Source organism: Podarcis muralis, chromosome 8, assembly GCF_964188315.1.
Source record: "Podarcis muralis chromosome 8, rPodMur119.hap1.1, whole genome shotgun sequence".
Classification (NCBI taxonomy): Eukaryota; Metazoa; Chordata; class Lepidosauria; order Squamata; family Lacertidae; genus Podarcis; species Podarcis muralis.
Window position 1 is genome coordinate 2,085,193 of NC_135662.1, and position 21,317 is coordinate 2,106,509.

A 21,317-nucleotide genomic window follows, 5' to 3' on the forward strand; every position below is an offset into this window, starting at 1 on the left:
AATCAATATAGATGACATAAGGCCCTCTCAATGGCTGCACCCAGACAACTCTGGAACTCCCTCCCTAGAGAAGATAAGACTTACTCCCTCCTTACTGTCCTTTAGCCAGCAGGTGAAGACATTCTTGTTTCAACAAGCTTTTCAGTACTGGCTGCTTTTAAGGAAATGGCTGGTGCTGTGCTGTCCTTATTGTAATTATCTGTATGTTTTTAATACATCTTCTTAAAACGCCTCTTCAACCAGGCGTGCTTGGCTGATTAACATTCTAAGGCTTTTAAAATGTGTTTGTTTTACTATGTATTTTGTATTCTCATTTTGTGTTTTTCTGTTGTGAATTGCCCTGGGACCTTCAGGTATATGGTGGCATATAAATTTAATAAATAATAATAAAGAAATCCATTTAATAATGAAATAAATTATATATCTGTTTAATAGTTTTTAATTATTGCTTCCCCCCCCCCCAATGTTTTTAGCTGTTTTTATTTTAGCTGTAAACCCCTTAGGTCACAGTCAGGGGAAAAGGGTGGGATATAAATAAATAGTGCTGCATTGTTTTTATTTATTTAAATAACTGTCACTTTCTATTGTTAAGAGAATTATAAAATCTAAGATACATAATAAATGTTCATAACTGTACCAGCAAACACATACACAAATATATAAACCACATGTCTGAACCAGTACAGGAAAAGAGTCTTAAAGCCATTTTGACTCTTTCAGTGACCTCAAATATTCCTCTGCAGTTTGGATGGAAATGGGAAAAGCCTCCCCACTGTCTCTGTGCTCACAAATCCTGCCTTAAGGGCACATTGGTGTATGAATAGGGTGAGCCTGTGACCTGGACTCGGGAATTACCGGTAAGTATTTATCATCACAAAAGAATGGCCAGGCTGTCCAAGTAAACCCATAAACACAGGCATAGGCCCTCCAGATGTTTTGGAACTACAATTTCCATCATCCCTAGCTAACAGGACCAGTGGTCAGGGATGATGGGAATTGTAGTCTCAAAACATCTGGAAGGAAGGAGTTTGCCTATGACTGCATTAACAGGTTTGCTGCCAGACACGATTCTGGTGTAGACTGCCCCTTGAGTGATGTATTGGGGGGGGGGGGTCTTGAGCTACAGGGTGGAAAATTTCAAAAGTCTATATAAGGGCTCGCACACCAATGTTCGGGGTTCCTCCTTCCTCCTGTGTGGGGGGTGTGATCACCCTGTTGTAACAGTTTAATAAAGATCAGGCTTACTAGCTGCTTTGCTTCTCAATATTCTTTGGTTGGCCTCTTTTAGTTTCTCCTACAGATAGAGAACCTACATAAGGATTCTATACAGGCTCTTGGGTACCCCATAAGGGGAATGGAGCAGTTTTTTCTTATAACACTATATTCCGAAAGGAAAGAGAATGCACATTGCTTCTCTGCCAAAGTATGCTCTGGCACACATTGAAGTCTCTCACATGCCTGCATCACATGAGAACTAAGTCAGAGGAAGTTCTGAGGGAACTTAACTCTTTGGGGATTCTTTTCTTTAAAAAAATATTTTTATTTCATTTTAATATGCCACATACAAAAAAGAAATATGAAGATAAACAAATATCCATCACCTCCTAACAAGTAAGACAGAAAAAATAAAATAAAAAACAACAATAAAGGTAAAGGTAAAGATACCCCTGCCCGTACGGGCCAGTCTTGACAGACTCTAGGGTTGTGCGCCCATCTCACTCTATAGGCCGGGGGCCAGCGCTGTCCGGAGACACTTCCGGGTCACATGGCCAGCGTGACATCACTGCTCTGGCGAGCCAGAGCCGCACACGGAAACGCTGTTTACCTTCCCGCTAGTAAGCGGTCCCTATTTATCTACTTGCACTTAGGGGTGCTTTCGAACTGCTAGGTTGGCAGGCGCTGGGACCGAGCAACGGGAGCGCACCCCGCCGCGGGGATTCGAACCGCCGACCTTTCGATCGGCAAGCCCTAGGCGCTGAGGCTTTTACCCACAGCGCCACCCGCGTCCCTAGAAAACAACAATACATCACAATGAATAGTGCTCACAATGCATTTAACATAAAATGACTTTTTCCTATGTAGCTGACTTTCTGTCTACTCCTTACTTCTATTTCTCATCCATTATTCACTGCCATATTATAGCATATTTTGGCTTTAATGTTATTTATTCTATCCTAGGTTTTCCATTAGATTTAAAATTCCTACTGAAGTTATTCAAATGCTGCTACAGACTTCAAACTTTCATTACTATTTTTCAAATAAATTTTAAAGACTTCCCGTTTTGTGGTGAATACTTCCTTTGATTTATTTTTTATTCTTTCTGAGAAATGGTCTAATTCTGCATATTCGGTCATTTTTTAGATCCACTCTGATATAGAAGGGGCTTTATCACTTTTCCAATTTGTCGCAATGAGTATTCTTGCTGCAACTGTAGCATAGAGAAAAAGTTCTGCTTTTTTAGGAATATCCAAATCTGTGATTCCTAGTAATAATAATAATAATAAATTTTATTTATATCCCGCCCTCCCCAGCCGAAGCTGGGCTCAGGGCGGCTAACAACAATAAAACAGTACAAAAGTACAGCATAAACAACACTCTAAAATCATTCATTATAAAATTAATTAATTCAAGCCACTGGCAACCATTGGGCCAGAGCTCCGCGAAGATTGCCGAGGGAGGGAGTCAGGCTGTGCCCTGGCCAAAGGCCTGGTGGAACAGCTCTGTCTTGCAGGCCCTGCGGAAAGATGTCAAGTCCCGCAGGGCCCTGGTCTCTTGTGACAGTGTTCCAGAGCCACAGCCGAAAAAGCCCTGGCTCTGCTTGAGGCCAGCCTAACCTCTCTGTGGCCTGGGACCTTCAAGATGTTGTTATTTGAAGACCATAAGTTCCTCTGTGGGACGTACCAGGAGAGGCGGTCCCGTAGGTACGAGGGTCCTAGGCCGTATAGGGCTTTAAAGGTTAAAACCAGCACCTTGAACCTGATCCTGTACTCCACCGGGAGCCAGTGCAGCTGGTATAGTACCGGATGAATGTGATCTCGCAGCGAAGACCTCGTAAGGAGTCTCGCCGCAGCATTCTGCACCCGCTGGAGTTTCTGGGTCAGTCTCAAGGGCAGCCCCACGTAGAGCGAGTTACAATAATCCAGTCTGGAGGTGACCGTTGCGTGGATCACAGTGGCTAGGTCAGGGCAAGAAAGGTAAGGAGTAAAGCTTCTGTTTTTTGCTAAAAGATATTTTTAGCATTTTTCCCAATTCGGAATGGATATCCTTCCAGAACACCTTGATTTCTTTACATTGCCACCACATGTGATACAGGAGGCGGGCAGGTGTGGAGGACTCCCTGGTCCTAAATGGGGCAACTGTGCCCTTGAAGGACCAGGTGCGCAGCCTGGGGGTCATTTTGGACTCACAGCTGTCCATGGAGGCGCAGGTCAATTCTGTGTCTAGGGCAGCTGTTTACCAGCTCCATCTGGTATGCAGGCTGAGACCGTCCCTGCCCGCAGACTGTCTTGCCAGAGTGGTGCAGGCTCTGGTTATCTCCTGCTTGGACTACTGCAATGCGCTCTATGTGGGGCTACCTTTGAAGGTGACCCAGAAACTGCAATTAATCCAGAATGTGGCAGCTAGACTGGTGACTGCGAGCGGCCGCCGAGACCACATAACACCGGTCCTGAATGACCTACATTGGCTCCCAGTACGTTTCCAAGCACAATTCAAAGTGTTGGTGCCGACCTTTAAAGCCCTAAATGGCCTCAGTCCTGTATACCCGAAGAAGCGTCTCCACCCCCATCGTTCTGCCCGGACACTGAGGTCCAGATCCGAGGGCCTTCTGGCGGTTCCCTCGGTGTGAGAAGCCAAGTTACAGGGAACCAGGCAGAGGGCCTTCTCAGTGATGGCGCCCTCCCTGTGGAAAACCCTCCCACCAGATGTCAAAGAGAAAAACAACTACCAGACTTTTAGAAGACATCTGAAGGCAGCCCTGTTTAGGGAAGCTTTTAATGTTTAATAGACTATTGTATTTTAGTGTTTTGTTGGAAGCCGCCCAGAGTGGCTGGGGAAGCCCAGTCAGGTGGGCGGGGTCTAAATAATAAATTATTATTATATATAGATTTTGGGATTCTTAGCTGGACCCACTAAGGGTGCCGTGATCAAGTTCCCATTGGGCTTCCCCCGCCCCCCACCATGAAAAACAACACTGTGGCAGCCATCCCTGTACATGAGAAAGATAAGCAGAAGGGGAGACCCCTGCCCCGAAGAGGGGCTCTGAAAGGGACCCAGGCATTCGGGATCCCTCCCCCTCCCAAGGCTGGAAGGGACCCAGGCATCCGGGCACCCCCACCTCAGGATACTGAAAGGGACCCAGGTGTCCGGGCACCCCCTCCTCAGGACACTGGAAGGGACCCAGGCGTCCGGGCACCCCCTCCTCGGGATACTGAAAGGGACCCAGGCGTCCGGGCACCCCATCCTCAGGACACTGGAAGGGACCCAGGCGTCCGGGCACCCCCTCCTCGGGATACTGGAAGGGACCCAGGCGTCCGGGCACCCCCTCCTCGGGATACTGGAAGGGACCCAGGCGTCCGGGGATCCCTCCCCCTCCCAAGGCTGGAAGGGACCCAGGCGTCCGGGCACCCTCTCCTCAGGATACTGCAAGGGACCCAGGCGTCCGGGCACCCCCTCCTCAGGACACTGGAAGGGACCCAGGCGTCCGGGCACCCCCTCCTCGGGATACTGGAAGGGACCCAGGCGTCCGGGCACCCCCTCCTCGGGATACTGGAAGGGACCCAGGCGTCCGGGGATCCCTCCCCCTCCCAAGGCTGGAAGGAACCCAGGCGTCCGGCCGCGCTCCGTTACCTCAGCCTCCTTCCCACCGCGCTCTGAGGTGATTCCCTTCTTCCCGCGCGCCCGCCGCGCCGACCAATCGGCGACGGTCCTCCCGCCCGAGGGGCGGCGCCTGCCGCGCCCCAATCAGGAGGAGCCGCTGGGGTGGCAGGGAAGAAAGGAAGGCGGGCAGCTGGTCTCCTTGGAAACCCCGTGGGGGGGGGGGGCGAGGGAAGAGAGCGCCCCGTCCGCGCCTGCGCACCACGTCCGCGCGGCGCTACGGCGGCTGCGAAGGGGACGGCCGGCGCGCGCAGGAGGGTCTCAGGGCCGCCTCGGGATGGCCTGAGGGGAGAGCGGAGCGCGTCGCCGAGAGAAGCACCGAGGAGTGGTCGCGGGGGCCGGGTAAGACCCGAGGCCTACGACGGGAGAGAGAGAGAGAGAGCCCGGTTGTGGTGTCGCTGAGGGGATGTCGTTGCCATGGCGACGGGAGGGGTCCTCCGTGACAGGAATGCGGCGGTGGGGGGAGGGGCGTGGCGGCAAACGGGCGGGGGGGGGGAGAGGCGGGTGGAGCCGCGCAACAAAAGAAAGGCCCGGCCTCGCCTTAAAGGCATCGCCTTGCTTTAAAAAATGGCCGGGGGGGGCGTCGGTTTCCGCCCCTGAGGCCCACGGAGCGGGGGGGGAGGGGGGCGACGGAGCCCCCCCCTCCGGATCGGATTCCCCTCACCGTCGGGCTCCTCCGTCTCCTCCTCCCTCCCCGCCGAGGCGCCTCTCCTCTGCCTCGGAAGCGGGCGGCCCCCGCGGCATCGCCAGGCCGGGGAGGGAGGGAGGGAGGGAGGGAGAAGGCCTCCTCCCGGCGCTGACACCGGTGCCTGGAAGAGAAGCGGGTCCGATTCGCTGTCGCAGCTGCCGCCGGTCGCCCGATCGTCGCAGACCGGCCCCCGAAACGCAGAAACACGTAGCCTAAGAACAAAGCGATAAACCCCACCCCGCGGTTGCAAAGGCCCCACGCGTTGTATAATATCAGCCGGAGGCCCCGGAGGAGAGGAATAATGCCCGATCGCCTGAATGTGTCCCCGGGAGAGCTGTCCACCCAAACCGGGAGCCTCCCGGGGCGGGGAGAGCATCATCACACAAGCGCAGAAAAGGCCCGGTCTCGATTACCGCAGCTCCCTATGTCCCTCTCTTGCACGCCAAAATGGCTTCTACAGGTAGAAAATCAAACCATTTTATCAACGTTGCTTTCCTTTCTTTCTTTCTTTTTTTTTTTTTGTAAATAATTTTTTATTAATTTTCACAGGCAGGAAACAATAAGGATGCAAAAATCAAAGCACAATCTAACATTTGAACTTCTAATAAGGGATCCTACTATTTTGCAAGTCTTCTTTTGAGGCTCTTTAAACCTCAAGATTTCCTTCCACCCCCTTCTACTGGTTCTTTACATCTTACACCAATCTCTGCATTCTGTTATCATTTGTATCCAATTGTTACTCCTTAACATTTTCTAGTTCCTTCTTGCTTATCAATGTTGCTTTCAATGCCATAACACACACTGGGACCTTATGGCAAAGGGCAGGTAATAATAAGTAAATAAAAATAAGAATGCACAATATCAAATCCATTGGGGCACTAAAAGCATTCATATATATCTATCTTCGAAGAGGCAAAAGAGAGAGAAAGAAATCCTTTCTGTCATGGTGCTGAGACAGCCTGAATTGCCAACAGGTTTACCCTGATCTCCCAGAGATCATCTGCCACCATGACCAAGGTGATTTCCATTCTGAAACCAGGCTGGAAGCCAGCCTGGAATGAATCCAAATAATCAGTGTCATCCAGGACTGTCCGAAACTGGAACAGCATGACTGATGCTAATACCTTAATTAAGAACAGTAAATTTCACACTGGATAATTGTTCAGGTCAATAGAGTGGTTATTTTATATATATATAAAAAAGGAGCTGGGACACCTCTTGCCTTCAGGGCAGACAGAAGCACCCAGATTTGACAAACTCCCTACAGGTAATTGTAACAATGGACCCCTCCCTTCTTTTTGGCAAATGAGAGAATAATGGAAGCTTTCAAGTTTGTGATTTCAAGAGATTGAGCATGCTACCCCTTTTCAGTTACCTATGCTGATTAGATCTCCCTTGTCTATACCCAAATGGAGTGTGCATCCACTGCACTAGTTGCACGATCCGATCCGATATCTTTATTGCCCTTGTCCCATACAGAACAATGAAATTGAAAAATCTACAGAAGACATTCAAAAAACCCTAAAAACTCTGAAACCCCATTTTAAAATACAATATACTCCTATAGAGACTCCTTATACTGCGTTTAAAACCAGAATTGCACTTGGGTAGAAACTGCTTCTCAGGCAGCTAGTCCTAGTCTTTATAACCCTGGACCTTCTTCCAGAAGGCAGAAGCTGAAAGAGATCATTTCCTGCGCTATCTCTGCAGCTTTCTTATGGCACCTGGAAGCATAGATTTGATCTAAGGTGGGAAGAGTGCACCCAGTTATTCTCCTCAGTCTTTACAACCCTGGACAGCATTGTTTTTTCCCTGGCTGTGCAGCTCCCAAACCACACACACAGACCATAAGTTAATACACTCTCCACAATACAATGGTAAAATGCCATCAGCAGGTCCTTTGAGAGATTGTTGTCTCCTCCCCAGGGCACAAACCTGGGCAGTGAGTATGGAGGTCCTGGGCTACCCAGACAACAAGACCCCTCTGTCAGCCTTTCTGATGTGGTCCAAAGGAAAGCAGAGCATTACGTTTGGTACCAGCTTGGCTGCAAAGTTCCTTGATGGAGGCGGACAAGGCGCCATCCAACCGTCTTAGGGACTCCACTCTGGATTTTTGTAGTGTTTACTCTTGAGCCTTTTTTTCTCCCAAAGATATCCCTCAAGGCAGCGGAGGTTTAGGATCATATTTTGCCTTCTCCACCTAGATGGTCTACCTTCCCAGGTGGCTGACCCCCAACCGCCCCTTACAACCCTCTGCTCAATGTACAGAAACTGCTTTGTTAACTGTTGGACCCCCTCTTGGTTTTGTCCTCTCAATCCACCAAAGCCAATCTTTGCATCCAGGGGAAGCAGCTAACTCACCAAGGGTTTGAGACCCATCAGTTACCCTCATCTGATTTAGCCGGCCGGGTCCCTTCTAGCTCTACAATTGTAGGAAGTAGATGAGGTTAATTAAAAACAAGGCTGGGGGAGGGATATAGTGGGTGGAATTCGATTCACTCTTTTAGTCTTCAACATTTGTGGTTGCTGAAAAAAATGAAAGCATCCCCCCCCCCAAAAAAAAACCCTGCAAGGGCCTAGATAAAGGGACCCCTGACCATTAGATCCAGTCGTGGCCGACTCTGGGGTTGCGGCGCTCATCTTGCTCTATTGGCCGAGGGAGCCAGCGCACAGCTTCCGGGTCATGTGGCCAGCATGACTAAGCCACTTCTGGCGAACCAGAGCAGCGCACGGAAACGCCGTTTACCTTCCCGCTGGAGCGGTACCTATTTATCTACTTGCACTTTGACGTGCTTTTTAACTGCTAGGTTGGCAGGAGCAGGGACCGAACAACAGGAGCTCACCCCGTCGTGGGGATTCAAACCGCCGACCTTCTGACCGGCAAGCCCTAGGCTCTGTGGTTTAGACCACAGCATTCCCCCCCTCCCAAACTGCAAGGGCCTAAATACCAGTAATTAGAAATAAGAGGGGAGGGAATCAGATCAGATACTGGATGCTTTTGCTTGATGGAATTCCTACTTTAGGCTACCAATTTAAATTGTAACACTTTTTTGTAAAATTGTTTCCATTTCTAATTAAAACCCAATGGTTGTCTTTCAGCGGGCTGAATATTTTTTAAAGAAAAAAAATGTTCAGTGTGTTTTTCAAGTTTATTAAGAAACCCTTCCCCCCCCCCCCCTGTTCTTCATTAAAAACTGTTCCACGATGCCTACACTAAAAAACAAAATAGTCCCCATTGTCAGGCATGACATAAAAGGGAAGAGGAGGAAGAAAAAGCACTTAGGCTTCGGTCATTGATCTGCTGGAATGGAAATAGGTAGCCAGGTGGAATGGCTGCTTCAGGCTGAAGTTCTGAAGGCAGGTGGTTTCTCAGCAGTGCTGATGGGGCAATCCTGCTTCCCTCCTCACCCTCTGCTCTGCAGCCTAATGGCATGGAAGTAAATAAAGCACCTCTGAGCTCAATGGTTCTTATTCTCAACACAACATCCCTAGCCATGCTCCAAAAACCTTTAGTCTTGATGGTGCCATAAGACGCTTACTCGCCAAAAATCAGCGTTTCCCCATATTCTGATGTTTGTGCCAGAAAACAAGAGTGTCAGTAGTTCATTTATATCAGTTCAAATAATGGATCATATATACTTGAGAAGGGGGAAATCTTAAAAATTTGGAAGGGAGAAGTAATGTCAAGTCCAGCCATAATTTGTAGACCCCTTGAACCACCCCATCCTTCAAGGAATCATTCATAACTTCTGGTACAATGAAAGTGGTAGCTCTCAAAGCAGCTTATCTCTGGGTGGCGTACTTGCCCATAATAATCTGACAAGAAGGCATCTTGGTTGCATTTGTCTCTGACCTTCATAACAGTACGTTTCTGAGCACAATTCAAAGTGTTGGTTCTGACCTTTAAAGCCCTAAACGGCCTTGGTCCAGTATACCTGAAGGAGCGTCTCTACCCCCATCATTCTGCCTGGAGACTGAGGTCCAGTGCTGAGGGTCTTCTGGCGGTTCCCTCCCTGCGAGAAGCCAAGTTACAGGGAACCAGGCAGAGGGCCTTCTCAGTGGTGGCACCCGCCCTGTGGAACGCCCTCCCACCAGATGTCAAAGAGAACAACAACTACCAGACTTTTAGAAGACATCTGAAGGCAGCACTGTTTAGGGAAGCTTTTAATGTTTGACGGACTACTGTATTTTAATATTTTGTTGGAAGCCACCCAGAGTGGCTGGGGAAACCCAGCCAGATGGACTGGGTATAAATAATAAATTATTATTATTATTACTACTACTACTACTACGGTGTCTAGATGCAAGCACTTGATTGACAAAGTGTAAAAATGACATTGACCACAGCAGGCTCAAGTATGTGGTTGATTCCTTTTGCTTACTTGAAGTAGACCCCCTTATCACTTGAAGGAACTCTGCTGGCTGGAGGAGAGGTGGGCTTCACCAGCATCATAACCACAAAGATGGCTCTTTAGTGGGCTCGAGTCTGTGTTTTGGTGGGGGGGGTAATCCTTTTTTTACTGTTCCATTTTTGCACTAGTGATCAGCCCAACCACTTCTTTGCCCTCAGAGTAACACAGCACTAAGATGACACTGTGGTTGGGGTGAGGTCACTTGGGAGTAATTGACCAATGCCATCTCATTTCCAAGACATGCATATATCAATTTATCTGTATCCCGCTTTTCCAACTTGAAACAATGCTTATGGCGGTTTATAACATGTAAAAAAATTCATAATTACAAACATAAGAAAAGTAGTCATAATGAACCTCTAAAAGTACATAACCACTGTGGACAAGAGAACCTAGGCAAGACCCTCAGCCATTAACCATAGGAAAATTCCCCCAGAGACAGCAGGAAGCCACACATGATCCATAAGTCTCTGTGAGCACACTGTCACACTTCACCCCTGTGAAGGTTGGAGACTGCATACAGTCCAAATCTGAGACAGTGTTGGAGCTGAGGTGGGTGTTCATTATTGTGGCAGCTGGTGCAGTATGGAAGTTCCAAGATCGTATCCATCATTTTTGAAACTCGTTGAGTAGCCTTGCACAAGTCAGTTTCCCAGCCAGCGCTTCTGTAGAGGTAAAAGGTGTAGGGAGGCCTTTTTAATATGCACTGAATGTTTGGAACTGAATGAGAGATACCCAAAATATTGTCATACCCCATAAGTACCCACTCAACGTTTTGATTGGCAGAACTGGCGCAACCCATTCTGCATTTGTAAGAAATCAATCAGTGTGGCAGCACCTATATTTTGGAACTGCCTGGCACCTTCACTGTACTTCTTTTAGCGCCTGCTAAAAACATTTTTGTTTAGACAAACCTGCCAAGATGTTTAGAAAGTTTTTGTGAGTTTTAATTTGGTTTTTAGCCTGTTTCTATTTTAACTTTCTGAATATCTTAGATCATTGTTGTTATTTTTTCTTATAATGTTATTTTATCTTTTTTCTAAACCACTTTGAGTTATTGTTTTTTATGTTCAAGCGGTGTATTAATTTTATGAAATAAAAATAAACTGAGTAATAAATCTAACAGAAGCTATTCTTTCCTCAGCTTTCTGGCTTGCCGTCTGCTCAGTCGCTGCCATGAACTCCCTGGTGTTCCTCTGCTCTCAGAAGGTTGTCGCTGACTTTGATAGCCTGCAAGATGCCTTGGGCTTCCTCCCGAAGGAGCTCTACCCCGTCTTGTTCAAAGCGGCCTTCATGGACAAGAGGACCCTGTCCTTGCAGCTGCTCGTGAACACCTGGCCCTTCCCAGTCCTCAGTTTCCAGAAGCTGCTGCGGAAATGCCAGCACTGCGAACGAGCCCTGATCCGGGAGAAGCCCAACAAGTACTGCATCCAGATGGTTATTTCGGGAGTTGTGACATACCTGATCAAGCTGCTGGAGAACCGGCGTGGCAGTAAGAGGTATGTGATGGTCTATGTAATTCACTCTACGCGGGGCTGCCCTTGAAGCTGTCCCAGAAACCCCAGCGGGTGCAGAATGCTGCAGCGAGGCTCCTCACAGGGTCTCTGCCATGGGAGCATGTTCACCCAGTGCTTTTCCAGCTGCATTGGCTCCCGGTGGAGTACAGGGTCAGATTTAAGGTGCTGGTTTTGACTTTTAAAGCCCTTCACGGCTTAGGACCCTCGTACCTACGGGACCGCCTCCCCTGGTATGCCCTACGGAGGACCTTAAAGTCCATATATAGCAACACCCTAGAGGTCCCGGGCCCTAAGGAAGTTAAATTAGCCTCAACCAGAGCCAGGGCCTTCTCAACACTGGCCCCGGCCTGGTGGAATGCTCTGTCTCTTGAGACCAGGGCCCTGCGGGATCTGATCTCTTTCCGCAGGGCCTGTAAGACAGAGTTGTTCCTCCTGGCCTTTGGCTCAGAATCAGTTTGATTCCCTCCCCCTCTTTCTTTTTTCTTTCTTCTCCTATGAAGAGATTGCTCCCTAATTGTTTTAATGTTGTATCTTAATCTTTTAAATTGTATTTTAATCAACTAGTTTTTATTATTGGTTGTTAGCCGCCCTGAGCCCAGTCTTGGCTGGGGAGGGCGGGGTATAAATAAAATATTATTATTATTATTATTATGTGGCCCCTGGGCGTCTCCTAAAGGGTGTGGGCAGAGGTGGGCAGGGAGAGCTACCTGGGGGGCGGGACTAGGGTTGCCCTAATGGCTGTTCTTGTTTGGCCTCTCTGGCAGCAAAGGGCCGCAGCAGCGGCTGCAGATTCTCGACATGACTGGCCTCCAGGACGAAGGGCAGGGCCCAGAGAGCATGAGTCTCTGGTCCCGGACGGTCACGCTGGCAAAGGCTTGCCTGGACATCTCCAAGCAGCAAGGCAAGTGGACGAGGCGGACGTCCAAGCGGAGAAAAAGCCCCTACAGCAAACCCCCGGGCCCCCCGGCCCTCCCTCCCGTCTCCGTGGACGTTTGGGTGGACCTCTTTGTGAACAGCACCTCCTACGGAGTCCTGAAGGACGCCTTGCAGATCAACAGCTACAACGCCCTTCGGCTGAGGTGCCGGGACTTCCGGGCAGAGGAGCTGTCCATCGCCAGCACCGTGGGGCTGCTGGAGTTCCTGGACCCGGTCGGCGTCCGGCAGGTGGACCTGAGGTTCAACAACCTGGGCCTCTCCGGCTTGCGAGTGGTCCTCCCCCACCTGACCAAGTTCACCAACCTGGCGAGCCTGAAGCTGCCCTACAGCAACGTGGATGTCAGGCGCCTCACCGTGGGCATGGAGGGGAGCCTGCAGTACTTTGCCAACCAGCTGAGCCGACTGAGATGCCTCAAGGAGCTGAATCTGGGGTCCTCCCGGCTGTCTGGCAAGCTGAGGCTGCTCCTAGGGTAAGCGGCTGAAAGGGGGGCTGTGGGTGTGGGTGAGCTTCTGCTAATACCCTACTTTTTTTAAAAAAAAAATTATTGCTTTTACAACCATTTAAACACTTACAAAAGAAAAAACAATACACAATACATTATAATACACTACATAAAAATTAACAAAACAAAACAGAAACAATTTAAAAACACATCAAAAGATAGAAGAAGAAAAAAGAAAAAAAAACTTCCAATATCTTATCTTTCTTTCCCATATTTCCACGGCCTCCTCACACCTCCCTTTTTGTATTCCACTTCTATTAATTATTTCAGCAATTCCTTACCATCTTCCCCTGTTTTCTATCCTATAATTATCTTAACATCTTTTAACCTTATTTTCCTTTAATACTCTATTAATCTATTTATACTTAATTCCTTATCACATTTCTACTAAAGCCATATAATTTCATTCCAACATTCTTCTAACATTCATTAATTTTACAATATTTCTATAAATAGTCTTTAAACTTTTCCCAGTCTTCTTCCACCGACTCTTCTCCCTGGTCTCGGATCTTGCCAGTCTTTTCCGCCAATTCCGTCTAGTCCATCAACTTCATCTGCCATTATCCAACACTTCAATGCTTTTAAGAGACAGCCATTCTCTCAGCCAGCAAAAAGCAGATGATTCACAACAAAGTTTAGGTGTCTGGCAGGGCCGGTCCACCTCCTTCTTTAGCATCCGTCAATATCTTAAGTTTTACTCGAGGCTTCCTGCCCTGCCAAACAAATCCAGGAACATCCCTGTGCCACCTCCTGAAACAATCCCTCCCATCCAAAACTTGCACTTTTTGATACAAAAGCAACATCCCCGGCAACACAGCAGCCCTCATCCCCACCACAGCAGCTCGGCACTACCATAACAACTTCAGATTTATCCATATTTCCCAATCCCCCTTCTCTTCAATCCAACGTCCTTCACAGTTACCCTTAAGTAAATTCACATTTTTGGCGGTCCTACTGACCCCCAAAAATCTCTCTTTCTCAGCCGATGTTGATCCTGTCTCCTCCTGAAGCTCTGTCAAACTTTCCTTTCCCAGTTCTGGTGGGGTCAGCTTATTCGTCAAGTTGCTTTTGAATGTGTGGGGCTCTCTCACACTCCAATTGTGTTGTTTTACATTCAGCAGCAAAGGTTTCCCTGACTTCATCCGCAGTTTGCCGTGTTAAAGTAGATTCCTGTGTCAATTTCTGGGTGGCTTCTGTGTTGATATTCACCTTTTGTCCCAGATTATTTAAACTTTCTGCCATTAAATCAATTTTAATATTTGCAGCATTTACTTTCACCAGCCTTTCATTCATCAAATCTGTTTTCTTCCAGTGAATCATTTATTTTCAATAATGCGACCACTAAGGCCTCTTCTGTTGACATTTCATCTGTTCTTTCCTTTCCATTTGCCATAACACTTAAAAGATTCAAGGTCAGTCCCTGAGTCACACAGTTCTTATCTTGCAGCTGGAAACTCCCCTAGCCCAGCTCTTACAAAGTAACCAATTTCAGAAACTTCCACTAGGGGGAAACAGTTTCTATTTATAATAATCAACAATATCACCTTTAAGTGCAACTCGTACTATCCAAAATTAGTTTCAGTTTTCAGTTACTTTATTACTCCTTTTTAGAAGCAGCCGGTGACAGTGGAAACAATATATCTCTCTTATTTTGCTAGCTGTCAAGGAACGTTGTAAGTGCTGTCAATGGACATTCCAAAACGTCAGTCCTACTAGCAGCCCGTTTCCAGGGTCAGAGCGGCAGTCCTTTACCTCTCTTTACTCTCTCCTGCAGGCATACTTAGTCCACAACTCCCCCCCCCCTTCTCCTGCCTCCAAGGGGGGTTTTATACCCTTTGTCAATGGAAGTTTAATCTTTCACAAAAGGCTTTCCAAGACTTCAGCTTACAGAGTCCTTGCCTCAGTCTATTTACAAATAGGGAAGGCGGACTTCCTGTTTTGAACCTCCCCGTTTCGATGCCAAATTAAACGTTTAAAATCCAATTCTCTCGTATCAGCTCTACTCACAGGTAATTACTTTAAAGTCCAAATTGTCCACAGGAAAAAGTCAGTGCTCTCCGGCAACAACTATGCGGCTTCACTCCGTGGAAGAAGCAGACGATTCGAAGCACCGCGCCACTCACCCCATGTCGCTTCGGATCCCCGAAACCGGGTTTCCCCGCGAGTAGGGGAGGCACAAAAGGTGCCCGCCGAATCCCACGTTCACAGGCTTCTCCCGCCTGTGATTTTAACGGGTCTCCGCTTTCGCCGTAGCGGCCAGACCCAAATTTCCACAGAGCAGATTCCTCCCGGTCAGAGGAAATCCGCCATTGCCCAGAGGCACCAACCCGGAAGTCCTTCTGCTAATACCCTACTTTGTCACACAGGGCATCCTTGTCGTTTGGCATCGTTTCTGTTTTCACGCAAGCAATAGTACCAACAATAAAGAGAAAAGAACAAAGCCAAAAAGGAAAGGAAAGCTATGAGGAGAGAAAAGAGAGTGGCAGAATTCCAGTAACAGCTTAATGATACTAATTTATTTGTTCTGCCCCACCCATCTGACTGGGTTTCCCAAGCCACTCTGGGCGGCTTCCAACCAAATATTAAAATACAGTAATACATCAAACATTAAAAGCTTCCCTAAACAGGGCTGCCTTCAGATGTCTTCTAAATGTCATATAGTTGTTTATTTCTTTGACATCTGAAGGGAGAGCGTTCCACAGGGCGGGCACCACTACGGAGAAGGCCCTCTGCCTGGTTCCCTGCAACCTCACTTGTCACAGGGAGCGAGCCACCAGAAGGCCCTCGGAGCTGGACCTCAGTGTCCGGCTAGATGATGGGGGTGGAGACACTCCTTCAGGGATACTGGGCAGGGGCTGTTTAGGGCTTTAAAGGTCAGAACCAACACTTTGAATTGTGCTCGGAAATGTATCACTGTCCTCCTTAAGTATATTAATCAATAATGTTTTTCCATAGCACACACGGCATAGTTAAGAGAGTATGGAACTCACTCCCCCAGGAGGCAGTGATGGCCACCAACCTAGCTGGCTTCCCTGTACAGGGAAGTTTTTAATGTCTGATGTTTTATATATATATATATATTTTGCTGGAGCCGCCCAGAATGACTGGGGTGAACCAGTCAGACGAGCAACACATCAATAATAAAATTACTATTATTACTAAAAGACGAATAGACAAATTCATGGAGGAGGGAGCCAGTGTGGTGTAGTGGTTAAGATTGGTGGACTCGTAATCTGGTGAACCGGGTTCGCTTCCCCGCTCCTCCACCTGCAGCTGCTGGGTGACCTTGGGCCAGTTACACTTCTTTGAAGTCTCTCAGCCCCACTCACCTCACAGAGTGTTTGTTGTGGGGGAGGAAGGGAAAGGAGAATGTGAGCCGCTTTGAGACTCCTTAAAGGGAGTGAAAGGCGGGATATCAAATCCAAACTTCCCCTTCTCCTCCTCTTCTTCTTCTTCTATCAATGGCCACTAGCTATTGTGCTCTGCTTCCGCAGTTGAAGGCAGCAATGCTTCTGAAGACCAGTGCCTGAAAGTGACAGGGGACAGTGCTCTCTTCTTCGAGTCCTGCTTGCTGGTTTCCAACAGGCATCCGGTTGGCCACTGGGAGTACAGTGGTACCTCTGGTTACGTACTTAATTCGTTCCGGAGGTCTGTTCTTAACCTGAAACTGTTCTTAACCTGAAGCACCACTTTAGCTAATGGGGCCTCCTGTTGCCGCGCCACCAGAGCACGATTTCTGTTCTCATCCTGAAGCAAAGTTCTTAACCCGAGGTACTATTTCTGGGTTAGCGGAGTCTGTAACCTGAAGCGTCTGTAACCTGAAGTGTATGTAACCCAAGGTACCACTGTACAGGATGCTGGACTAGATGGGCCACCTTTGGCCTGATCCAGCAGGCTCTTCGTTCAGTTCTTAAGCATCCGCCATACAGATCATGCATTCTGAAGTTCAGTACCACAATTTAAAACTGATTAGGAAGATAGGTAGCTGCCTTCCCCTGAATCAGACCCCTCATCCATCTTGCTCTGCATTGTCTACACCAGGGTAGCCAACCAGGTGTACTCCAGGTGGCGTTGAGCTCCCAGCACCCATCAACCCAGCCAGGGCATTTTTTTTTTTTTAAAGATATTTATTGAAGTTTTCAAATTTAATACAATAAAAAAGAGTCAAAAAAGAAAAAGCAAAAAAGTTTAAAAACACATAAAGTTCCCAATACTTATTTTTCAATAACATATTTCCCTGACCTCCTCACACCTCCCCTTCTTGTATTCCAATTCAAATTGTTAGTTCAGCAAATCCTTATCTGTAATTTTTAACCTATTTCTATTTAGTTCATTTTAAAAAACCAATTTTGCCTTATCCAAACTTAAACATCAATACTTATACATCAATACTCATTCTTAAAACATTTTTTCTAAAGTCGACCCAAATTACCTTCCCCAATTTTCATACAAATAACAAAACAAAATAAAAACAGAACATATTGTAATTATGTACCCTTTGGATTCCCAAACTCCACCCCCCCCCCTTTCCCGGTTTCAGTCCCCAACAAATGTCCATCAGTCTTGCCAGCCAGGGCATTTTGGGAGTCTAGCAGCCACTGGAGGGCATCACTATGCCTTACACTGACTGGCAGCAGCTTTCCAGGATTTCCAGCAGGGCATGGTCCCAGTCCTACCTGGAGATGCCGGGGATTGAACCCTTGGGCCTTCTGCATACAAAGCAGATGCTGACCTGCAGCCTTTCCCTGCTTTTCTTTTCCACCTCCTTGACGCTGCTGACTCCGTGGCGCAGCAGCCTCTTTTTTATAAAAAATAATAATTTATTATTATTTTTCTCCTTAAACAATATTTTCAACAGTACAATAACATACACAGTTACTTTCAGCTCTGCCGAGCCTGTGGCTTCCCTCCCTTCAGCAGGTTTTCCACTTTCAAGTCCTATCTCACACTTTAGCTCTTTAACCTCCTGTCCACATTGTAGGATTTATCTCACTAGTCCTGCTAGTGTCTTCAGATTTTTGCAATTATTATTCAAATATACAATAAATTGACTCCAGTCCCTTTGAAATTTTTGATTGTCATGGACTCGAATCCTGCAGGTCAGTTTGGCCAGTTCTGCAAAGTCCATCATCTTCGCCTGCCACTCCTCAGTCGTTGGTAATTCCTGTAACTTCCACTTTCGGGCATTAAAGCAGCCTCTTCAGGTGAAGCATCAGCCTGCGCAAAACTGGTTTGGCGCGGCACGTGAAAATTCAAAGAGAGAACACAAATATACCTGTAGTTTGCTCCGCAAGTGCTTGTGTGGATTCTTGGTTCTGCACGCTGGCCCCTTTTTAAAAGGAGGCTCAGTTTCCAGGCCCCAAAAGTTTGTAAATTATGTAATTAGCAGTGGTTGAGATAAAGCCATTTATTTATATTTATCAGAAGTTCCAACCCGCAAAGAAAAAAGCCACAGTGTAAAGAGGGATTTCAGCCCTTTTCCAGAATACTCCATGTCATTCTCGCCTCCCTCTGGTTTCTGTTTCTGGTTTCCCCTCTGCTCCACCAGGCACTCATCCAGCACTCCACTCACAGTTTTTTCTAAAGGGGGGGGGGCGAAGTTGGTGCTTCTGCAGACTCTGGAGTTCATGAAATCCACTGATACCTTTCTCTTATGCATCAGTGGTTCCCTTTTGGCTACTGTTGTGGAACTCCCTCCGTATGGAAGGAAAAACTGTCCACACACATTGATGACATTAGAGATCCTTCGAAGGCACACTTGTTTATGCAAGCCTGTGTGGGGAGGTATGTGAATGAATGATCATTGGAGCTCCTTTTCCTGGACTGTTTTTCTGGGTGTTAACTGAACTTCTCCGTCAGTGTTCAAAACTCCCATTGTTCAAGGCGCATTTTGCGACAGGGAATTTAATTAGTGTGAGCAGTTTCTGAGCTTTGTGCACAGTACTGCGCCTAAGATTTCAGAGTAAAACTGCAGAGTGGAAGAAAAGGAGGACTTTTTCTGCCTCCCCTCTTCCAACTACTCTCTGAAGACTGGAGAAGAGACCCTTCTTAAGAATATTAGGGGGGTGAGCAGGGGAAGGACCAGACCATGTGAAAAATGAATATAATATGTAACACTAATGTCTCACAACAAATTAAATTGATCTGTAGAAAACGCAACTTGAAAAAAATATATTTTTGTAAACTAAGGAATTTTTAATACAAATATTTTTAATGAACATAATATTTTAGCTGCAGTTGATTCATTTTCATCTTTGTATTCTTGTTATTTAACAAGCACGCCTAGACATTCCATTGTTGTGCCCATAACCTAGGTTTAAGGTGCCATTTAGGCTCCTAGCTTTCATATCTCAGTTTCTAACACTGTCCTCAGGCTTGCAGTCTACTATGACAGGACACAAAAGGAGAAAAGGAAGGAGAGAGAAAAAGTTGCTAGTTTGCAAGTAAAAATACTTAAAATGTTTGAAAGTAATCAGGGGCTGAATTAGCTGGAGGGCGTGTTCAATTCAAAGTGTTGGTGTTGACCTTTAAAGCCCTAAACGGCCTCGGCCCAGTATACCTGAAGGAGCGTCTCCACCCCCATCGTTCTGCCCGGACGCTGAGGTCCAGCGCCGAGGGCCTTCTGGCGGTTCCCTCATTGCGAGAAGCAAAGCTACAGGGAACCAGGCAGAGGACCTTCTCGGTAGTGGCGCCCGCCCTGTGGAACGCCCTCCCATCAGATGTCAAAGCGATAAATAACTACCTGACATTCAGAAGACATCTTAAGGCAGCCCTGTTCAGGGAAGTTTTTAATCTGTGATATTTTACTGTATCTTTGGTTTCTATGGAAGCCTCCCAGAGTGGCTGGGGAAACCCAGCCAGATGGGCGGGGTACAAATAATAAATTATTATTATTATTATTATTATTATTATTATTATTATTATTATTATTAACGGTGGCCCTTTTCCTGTCCCCACAGTGACTTGCAAAGCCCTTTGGAGAGCCTGGAGCTGGCCTTCTGCTACCTTCTGCCCAACGACCTGGCCTACCTTTCCCAAAGCCTCCACACCCCTGCCCTGAAGAAGCTGGACCTCAGCGGGAACAACCTCTCCGACTGCCTCCTGCAGCCTTTCCAAGGCCTGCTGATGGAGGCCGCCCCGACTCTCCTGCACCTGGACATCATGGAGTGCCGCATGATGGACACCCACCTGAACGTCCTCCTGCCGGCCATCTGCCGCTGCTCGCGGCTCCGCTACCTGGGCGTGTTTGGCAACCCCATCTCGGCCAAAGGACTGAAGAACCTCCTTCACAAGACGGTGGGCCTCTTGGACTTGAAGCTGGTCATCTACCCCTACCCGGTAGACTGCTATGGGGATGACCTGCCGTGGCCCCCCACTTCCTCCAACCTCCTCAACGGCAACGTGGACGAGGAGAAGTTCTTCCGGGTCAGCAACGAACTCCAGCAGATGCTGCTGAGCGCCAATCGGGCAGACGTCACCTGGACCACCAACCTCTGCCGCCACAATAGTCTGGACTTCTTTAGTTTATAGCCCCACGCGCATCTCCTGCCAAGAGACAAGGAATGGGGCTTGTCCTCTCCTGCTGCCACTTGCCTGCCAACGCTCCCTGTCTTGCACCGTACTGCAGTGGGCCAGCGCTGACTGCCTTACCTGCCCTGGTGCATCTCAGCCGGAAAGATCCACCTGGGAGAGCCTTGCAGACAGCACCTTGAGCGGCTGTCTGTGCTCTCTTTTCGGCAGAGACTGAGAGTGTTTGGAGGCACCAGTCTTGCTCTGCTCTTTCTTCCTGCCAGGAGAAGGATGCAGCTGCCTTTGCCTGCTTGTCCTCAACCTTAAAGGGGCAGGCAGGCAGGCAGGGGAGCCTTGCATTCCTTCCAGTCAGTGGAAACAGCTCTGTAATGTCTACGGAAGGAGGGAACAGGCAGGCAAGTGGTGGCCAGGAGAGAGGAGCGGATGAAATCTGCCCTGGTGTGGTGGCGAGTGGCGGATGGGTATTTCTGTTAACATAGGATGGCCAGCAGTGAATGCCATGTCAAAAGCACGTGAGCCCTTTCTGGTGCATGTAAGAATACCGGGGGTTAGGTTTTGGATTTTTTTTTCTCCCCCAAACATCTATTTTGTAACATCTTAGTTAGAGCTTAGCAAAGTGGATATTACCGCCTCTCCTTCTGTGTGTTTGATGGGATTGCCAGAGGTCAGTTGGGTGGGTGCCTTTGAAATGATTTGGTCCCTCTCAAGACTTGACAGGAGCGGGAAGTTTGTCAATCCAGAACCTGGAATAAGGCCTAAATATTGTAAGGGCCGAAGGAAGGGGAGGTGAGATTATATACAGAGAACTTTGGGACCTGAAATAAAAGATGATTTGCCTGAGAGCAACTGAGGTGTC

General features: G+C 47.8%; 2 protein-coding genes across 3 annotated transcripts in view; one reads left to right on the plus strand and one right to left on the minus strand.

Moving 5' to 3' along the window:
* The window catches only part of RECQL4 (RecQ like helicase 4), a 36,618-nt gene extending 31,668 nt beyond the window's left edge, over nucleotides 1-4,950 (minus strand). Inside the window, exon 1 of the mRNA XM_028735990.2 lies at nucleotides 4,849-4,950. The gene's annotated coding sequence lies outside the window, so the exon portion shown is untranslated. The remainder of the gene's footprint in view (nucleotides 1-4,848) is intronic.
* Nucleotides 4,951-5,119: 169 nt separating this feature from the next.
* Nucleotides 5,120-21,303, plus strand: LRRC14 (leucine rich repeat containing 14). 2 transcript variants are annotated; one of them, XM_028735995.2, is made up of 4 exons: nucleotides 5,120-5,217; nucleotides 11,120-11,474; nucleotides 12,257-12,898; nucleotides 19,891-21,303. In XM_028735995.2, the coding sequence occupies exons 2-4, from the start codon at nucleotides 11,152-11,154 to the stop codon at nucleotides 20,459-20,461; spliced, it is 1,536 nt and encodes a 511-aa protein (XP_028591828.1). In that variant the 5' UTR covers nucleotides 5,120-5,217; nucleotides 11,120-11,151; the 3' UTR covers nucleotides 20,462-21,303. The 2 variants fall into 2 exon arrangements, with proteins under 2 accessions (XP_028591828.1, XP_028591827.1); XM_028735994.2 differs by lacking the exon at nucleotides 5,120-5,217 and adding an exon at nucleotides 5,764-6,023.
* Nucleotides 21,304-21,317: the final 14 nt, after the last annotated feature.

What these genes read in the sequence shown, in the direction of transcription:
- LRRC14 (XM_028735994.2), top strand. An exon ending in AACCGGCGTGGCAGTAAGAG is followed by an intron (nt 11,475 to 12,256) that starts GTATGTGATGGT and finishes CCTCTCTGGCAG; the next exon opens with CAAAGGGCCGCAGCAGCGGC. An exon ending in AAGCTGAGGCTGCTCCTAGG is followed by an intron (nt 12,899 to 19,890) that starts GTAAGCGGCTGA and finishes CTGTCCCCACAG; the next exon opens with TGACTTGCAAAGCCCTTTGG.